Below are 7,689 nucleotides of genomic sequence, written 5' to 3' on the forward strand. Positions count from 1 at the left end.
TTGGCTATTGTACTTATGTTCCCAGTTTTGTCCCACAGATTGAGGAACAATAGAGTGTGAAACATAACTCAATGAAGGCGCTGAGGCATAACATATCAAACTTAAAAGCAACAGAAATCAGTGAGATGTTTATCTCTCATACTTCGTTTCAGTGTGAACAATGTATCCAAAAACTACACTAGCCTAATAAATCAGATAATCAACTTCATGAGAAGGCATGATGAGAGCCATTTGTGCATTCATTTGAATGATAAAGTGTTTCCTTGGGCCGCTCAATTTAAATCACATACATAATACCCATAACATAATATTACATCCAGTCCTACATAATAGAGGAACACCAGCTCTCCTAGTAGACAGAGAGAGAGAAGCATCTAGAGAAGCAGTAGCTGTGGTAATCCAGCCAGGCAGGCATCCATGGCAGCCCCTACTTCCTGATGCATGAGAAGCTGCTGGAGTGGCGGCAACAACTGTTCAGCCCTATTTGATTACTAATAAGAGAGTTGTCCCCTCTGTCAGATACCAGGCATTCTCCACTAAGTAAACAGTGATTCTGGCTAGTCAAACATTAGCATTGCTGTCTATCCCCATGCCATGGTGAGAGTTAGTTAGGCTCTATGGTGAAGATATTCCCTCCTACACACTCGTGGGCACGCACAAACACACCCACATTCATTTTTCAGCCGTGAGATAGAGGAGTCTGAATAACAGTTATACTGTGTGGAAGGAATGTAATAGCCAATATGCAGTTTATGTTCTCTGAATATCGAAATCCTGTAATCTATGTGACATACCGTAACCTAAAGGTTCAAAGCAAAATCCTTGGCACAAACTCTTATCACAACAGAGCCCTAACCACCTTCACACACAATCTTAGCATTGCCGAACCTTAGAGAATAGTAAAAACTAGAGAACGACCACTTCGATAGACAAAGAGAAAATGAGAGACAAATATCATCATAAACCCCTTAGATAATTAGATGAATACCCCGCCCAATGCACCTGTGATTGAACACCCCTCTCCAGGTGGTGACTGCCCCTCTGAGCACAGGTAGCTGGGAAAGGTGGTGACTGCCCCCCCCCCCCCCCTCACCTGCTTACAGAACAATCAGCCACAGTTCCCACAGAGTGGACCAGGAGGTTGGAGTCAACCCACCTGGGCACCCCAACACTGCGGAGTTCTCACGCACTTCCCAGCAGAGCATAAGGCTGAATCTAACACAGGTCACAATCACAGCAGCATGGAGAAGACATGGAGCAGAGCCTACCTGTCGATGATCACAGGGTCTGACGGAGTCTCGTTCCTGTTCCCGCAGCTCTTCTTGTCACAACACCGGCTAGGGGAAGAAAGAACGTTTGAGATCACAACAGTGGCTGTTACTGTTTAGAGTGAAAGTTAGACCCTTAAAAAAGTATATTGCTTTCTTTGGCAAAACGTCATTGTGTTCAATTAGGAATCAAAAATTAATAGAGAAATAACATACACTAAATCTATCCTTTCATGGATGCTGATAGAACCACAACATGTTGTGGTAAAGTGTTTGCCTTAGTGCTTGAGAGGAGGGAAGTAGAAGGGATGGGAGGGGGGATTGGGCCAGGAGGCAGGGGAGTCACTTTTCACAGCTTCAGCTTTTGTTTACCTCTAATTGCCAGGCTGCTATTTCTGGGGGAGATGCAAGAGGCCACCCTCAAACCAATATTTCTACGGGGCATTTATCAATTACGGCCTCAAAAGCACTAATCTATCCTTCATCACGTTTCCACCATCTTTTCTCTAAACCTACACTATACCTCCAGTTCTTTGATTGGAGCTTTAATTCAAACTGAAATTAAACACAACTATACTGCTGCTTCCCATTTGAAATGAAAATGTATATTTGTATAATGGCTGCAGGTCTAAATGATATTTGATGCCATATGGCAAGGAAAGAAAGACAAAGCATTTTTCACAACATGCAGACAAGAGATAGTTTGAGTGGATTTTACAATAATGCTGCATAGAAGTGAAAAAATATACTTAATGCTTTACCAGAGCAAAAGAGAACAGAAGAATACTCTCATGGAGTAGGCCTAGGATACTCATTACCTCATGCCTTCTTGAATGATTATAGCTTTCACTCAGTGAGTAGGTTAGTCTTCTTATGCCTCTACAGAATAAAATTTCTCTTTGACATTGACAGTACAGATTACCTCTAGAAAGCACCATATTCCATGTTAGATTTGGGCAATATTTAGGGAGACCTCTTCAACATGTTGTGCCTTTAATGACTAGATCATTCAAGACTGTGCAATTTTGGTGCTTATTTATGATATGTCAATAAATAATCTTAGTATGGCAAAAAAATAAGGCTTTGTTTATTCATTTACACTTAATTTTCAACATATTGATACAGCCTAACTAATACAACTGCACCGGTTATACTCAAATAGAGTATGGGCTAGTCTTGCACATCACGATATATCCTCTTCATGATATATAATCAATGTCAAATATCACCATATTCGATTTAATGATATATGGACAAACCCTATTCCACGTGTCACAAATAAGTGATGGATGCATGTCAACAATTTTGTATGAGTGATGAGTTTATGTAGACTTGTTAAAAAGGCAAATCATTCTCAGTTCCAGGTTAATGCACTTGCTCTCAAACAACTTGAACAATGCGACAGTACAACAAAAGAAAGGTTAAACCGACAGTATCCGAATTCAATTCTCACAAATCTCACAATGAGCGCAACAATAAACAACATAAAACGGTGTTCCTTTTATTATCAACGACACCACTGAATAGCAGCAGAACATGAGAGCTTGAGATTTTTACGTTGTTAACTGACGCTAAAAAGTTCGCTGATCACCAATGACAGGTGGGATCAACCAGGGCCTGACTCCATGTTTTGAGGCGCAGACTCACTGGTATCAGACTAATATTCATATATTCAACAAGAGACCCTGTAGGCTACAACTACCCTGGGTACCAGTCTGTTTGTACTCCAATACTTGTAGGCCTTCTCCGCATATGCCAATATGATAAACAAGTGTGGGGAGAAAATAAAGAAATGCACTGTATACTTCTTTAACAACGATGAGTTGGTGGAGAGAAAAAAAACTTACCTGCACATAATTTCGTGCGTAAGAAGAACTCTGCACATTTCAGGGTTTTTGTCTTGACCCTCGTATATAATCGCCTTTGGGAAAAATAAAGACACGAATATGTAGGCTATATTAAATACATATAATGAGCAACTGTATATAATCATCTTTACAGTAGCCTAAATGTAAACGGCATTTAAAACCGAATAGTCAAAAACAAGTGCCTCCAAAAATTAAACTACTGTTGTTATTGGTGAAAAATCAATATTGTCGTCACTGCTGCAAAACTAACACTGTGATACATTTTCAATAAGTGTCATGATGTTGGCCTAAGACTACGAAATTAATAACATGTTACAATGTTGGTCCAATGATAATAACAGATGATGATGATGGTGATAATGATGATGATGATGATGATAATAATAATAATAATAGTAATAATAATAAGTATAATAATAAGTATAATATTATAATATAACAACGTATATATTTTGTTGTTATAGCATTATATTAAGAATACTTTTTAGGGGGTGTTTTTCAATAGGGACGATCCAATGACGTGTCATCAATATGGTTATAATCTGCAGATATTTGGGGGAAAGTGTTAATGGGCAATCTGTTGTTTATTTTTGAGCTGCTAACAATGATCTTTCTGTGGATAAAAAGCGGTGTCTGGCGGTGCGGTTGAGTAATTTTTGAGCATTGGCTGAAACAGATGGTGTGCAGCTATCAGTTGTGCCGCTCTCCCTCCCTCGGTTCCTCCCTCCCTCTATTCTGAAGAGTCGCTTTGCTCCCCTTTATTGAACTAGCCTACCTAGCGCAAAGACGCATGTTATACGGCACTGTAACTTGCCTTGTTTTCAGTAGGCCTATCGCACTTCTATATTCAATTGAAGACAGTTTGAATGTGTGGCATATGATAAGGAGAAAAAATACACAATTACACTCCGAAATGTTGACGTCCTATTCTTTCTGGGATGGAACCCCACTTGACTTTTTGACGGCTTTGTTTTTTGTTTGATGAGCACCGGGCGATTATATATACTGGTTTGATTTATGTCGATATTTGCAGCTGCAGAAACAGAGAAATCCATAAACTGCTTGTTCTGCGTCATTGACTCGGATCATTCGCAGAGGAATTTTCCCTCGGAGTGGTGGAAGCTTTAACGGCTCTATTTAAATGGATCTGCTGTAACCCCCGGTAAATTAGTCGTAATAACAACCACCATGGTGGAAAACTCTAAAATAATAACTTTTTCTTTTTTCCCGAGTTAACATCATGTGATGAGATTTGGGGTTTAATTTCGTGAATTGTTATACGAGTGAAAGTGTTTCAGCTACGTGAGCTTTTTCAAAAACTCTTCCCAAACATTAAAATGTGTTTAATATGGGTCATGGGTCAAGTTTAGCAACATGCCTAAAAATCACAGATTAGAATAAGGGACTCAACAAGACAACACGACTACTTGTAACTCCATATCAATAAAATAGCCCAGGCCTACTTTATTTTACAATAGCCTATCATATCTTATATTTAAAAAAATAAATAGGCAAAAAGAAATGCATTATATCATTATCGGAAGAAAGTAACGACATTACAAACCAACAACCATAATTTATATTGTATAGGTACACAATTGTAGGCTAAATTAATGGTAACTTGATGCTTGATTAATTTTACTTATGTGTCGCGCAAAAACAGGATATAGGCCAACACGCAATCTATATATAAAGCCATTTCAGTCAATGCACGATTGCATAAAGAAAACCCATCTCATAAGTTATACTACGCATGTGTAATGAATTGCACAGGTTGTGGAGATTTGCACAATGCAGGTGATGTATAGAAAGAAGCAATGTTTCTCGTGTAAGCAAGCTGTATGAATATAAGAGTAAAGGTAGTTTACCTGCTTCGTCATGGAGTCGATTAACCGTATGAAAAGATCCTGTTCTGTTCTGACGCCTGGGGAAGGAATATGACAAGCTTAGGCAAAGGTGTAGGGCTGTGTGAGATGTACATGAATGCTGATGATAAAATAAAAAATCATTCATATAAAGTATATATATATATATATGTATATTATTTATTGTATTATTTTGTAACTCAGAACATTTATACATCTATATTCTGCATCATACATTCTTTTACCTGGACATTTAAACAATGATTTAGAAAATAAATTAATTGTAAATGATAATAAGGATGATAACGATGATGGTGATGATGATTACAAAAATAATAATCATCATCATCATCATCATCATCATCATTATTATTATTATTACTATTATTTATAGGCTTTATCTTTTGGGTAATATTGAATTTATCTAAATAATTTGTTTCACTCACCATTGCTGTACAACAATTGTAGTTTGTAGTGTATCCCATTGTTAGTTTTTTCACTGTTTGGTTCCTGAAAATAACCAACATTGAGATAGATGATGGTCAGCTGAAAATAAAGCATCTATCTATCTATCTATCTATCTATCTATCTATCTATCTATCTATCTATCTATCTATCTATCTATCTATCTATCTATTGATCTATCTATATATCTATCCATATATCTATATATCTATCTAGCTGATACTTCATCATTTTAAATGTATAATTTGTCAAAAATAAGACTTACAACCACGCTCCTATCATCGACGAATGAGGGATAAAAATCGATATTGCACGTGACCTGCTTTATTGACCCACAGCCATCTCTAAGTACGTCAAGTTCAATTCAAAGTAAAGATTATGAAATTCAATAAACGATATTCTCATGAAGCGCTTACTTTATCTTTCTCCACAAAGTCCACATAAGCTGTCCTTTCGATCTCCACGGGTTGACCCTGTCTGTCATACAGTGCCAGGACGAAATGGAAAAAATTGGATTTTCTGAGGTTGGAAGGTGGCTGCTTTTCATAATGTGCCCGTGCCAAGCCAACACCACTGCAGGAAGAAAACAAGAGACCACCTCGGTTAAGTATCAGACACGGGAGACAGATGATGTAGCTAATGAAAACAGTGGAGATGTGGAAGCACGTTTGAGTACGAGAGATTTCTTGATTTGTCACAATAAGGGTAATCTGATGTAATGAAAGAGGGGAGAGCCGAAGGGGGACATTGGGAGACCGTAATTGATACAGAGTATTGAGGGGATTGAGGGTCGATATGAGAAATGCGTGAGAAAATCAGATGATTTGGCATGCGTACCTTTGGGCGGCTGTGTTCGCATCCACCACCCCAGCTGTGTGCATCCATGAGCGGACAGAATTCAGCCCACCCAGCGGTTCCTCCTTCATCGTTGTCCCACCCCGCGATATAGTTTCCTGAATCCCAAACATTTAGAACAATTTTACGTACAATGAGCCTCCTGTGAAATTCGGTAAATAAACGTCCAAACGTGTTATCCTTGAGGGTTTACGGGATAAGTCGTAAATGCCGTCTGAGCCTTGCAAGGGGAAAACCAGGTCCACAGGTCTCGCCTCCCTTTTCAATCCGTCCTGGGTTGCAGCGATGTGAACAATTCTCAAAGTACTCTACTTAGTTGGTGTGGAATCCACAGACTGGAAAAGTGACTTGTTCAACAGACTAGGCTTTTTCAGTGGCTATTGTTCCTTCTTTTTGTTGTGCTTATTCACAGAAAAATTCGATAGCTGTTGTTTGTGTGTGGATGATGCTCTCAAAGTAGCGACATCCCTGAAGCACCACATCCAAAACCTTCAGGACACTTGAATAAACCACTCCTGGTATTGAAAGTTGCTGCTTCTCCAAAAGACAAGCACACGCAGAAGCTGGTCACCGTGGAGGTGTTCCCGGTACACAGGAGAGGTGGATAAGGGGCCTTTCGCGTCGTTGCAGGATGGAAGGGAACATGCAAAACTAAGCCCTCTTTCCCCGAGGACTGAAATCTTTCCCGGGAGCCAAAACTCTAAACCCACGGGAGAGACTCAGTCAGAAAATGACGCTCATGGGGCGTGGCTTTTACCATATATGGAGCTCTGACGATTCCTCTCAAGCAGTGGCGCTCGACTGTTCGAGTATTAGCCTATAGAAGCAACCTGAGAACACTCGCTCTACTTTTCTCTTGCAATGTGGTGAGTTGATTTTTTTTCTTCAATGATATGAATTCAACGAGGTGTGACCATCACACAACATTCATTCACTACATTAAAAACCTATTCCTGTTATGGTCATTTGTCTATTGTGAACGCGTGCTTATGGTAGGCCGACACTATATTTTTTAGAAGATTTGTAATTAGACATTTTCATAATTTTATTAGGTTATTTAATTGGGAGTATTATGACACATAAGATTGATATGGCCGGCAGTGAATTCACTAATGTGGGCTATGCTAACAAAAAACATTTAATAGGCATATGTTATGCCTATATAAATCATGTTTTAGAAAATAATATGTTAAAATTATTGTCTTATCTTTGTTTAATCTCACATTTAGCCTATATTGTTTAATCAAAGCGACATCAACTAAGAATCTCGATAGAAATAAGGTCTAATCGGTAAACTGAGTGTATTTCACTGCTATGCAGATATTAAAATACTGACAAAGCCTCGGGATGTCATTCACTCCCATGCAG

At 38.7% G+C, this 7,689-nt stretch overlaps 1 protein-coding gene across 8 annotated transcripts in view; it reads right to left on the minus strand.

The window, feature by feature from the left end:
* Window positions 1-6,999, minus strand: part of LOC135512314 (transcription factor COE3) — a 73,984-nt gene extending 66,985 nt beyond the window's left edge. For all 8 annotated transcript variants that reach the window (XM_064934228.1, XM_064934223.1, XM_064934227.1 and 5 more), the window contains exons 1-6: window positions 6,304-6,999; window positions 5,883-6,039; window positions 5,448-5,511; window positions 5,005-5,060; window positions 3,116-3,189; window positions 1,269-1,337 (exon numbers count right to left, since the gene is read on the minus strand). In XM_064934228.1, coding sequence (XP_064790300.1) covers window positions 1,269-1,337; window positions 3,116-3,189; window positions 5,005-5,060; window positions 5,448-5,511; window positions 5,883-6,039; window positions 6,304-6,434 — 551 coding nt within the window. In that variant the 5' untranslated portion in view covers window positions 6,435-6,999. The remainder of the gene's footprint in view (window positions 1-1,268; window positions 1,338-3,115; window positions 3,190-5,004; window positions 5,061-5,447; window positions 5,512-5,882; window positions 6,040-6,303) is intronic.
* Between the last annotated feature and the right edge of the window lie 690 nt (window positions 7,000-7,689).

This window comes from Oncorhynchus masou, chromosome 24, assembly GCF_036934945.1.
Source record: "Oncorhynchus masou masou isolate Uvic2021 chromosome 24, UVic_Omas_1.1, whole genome shotgun sequence".
Lineage (NCBI taxonomy): Eukaryota > Metazoa > Chordata > Actinopteri > Salmoniformes > Salmonidae > Oncorhynchus > Oncorhynchus masou.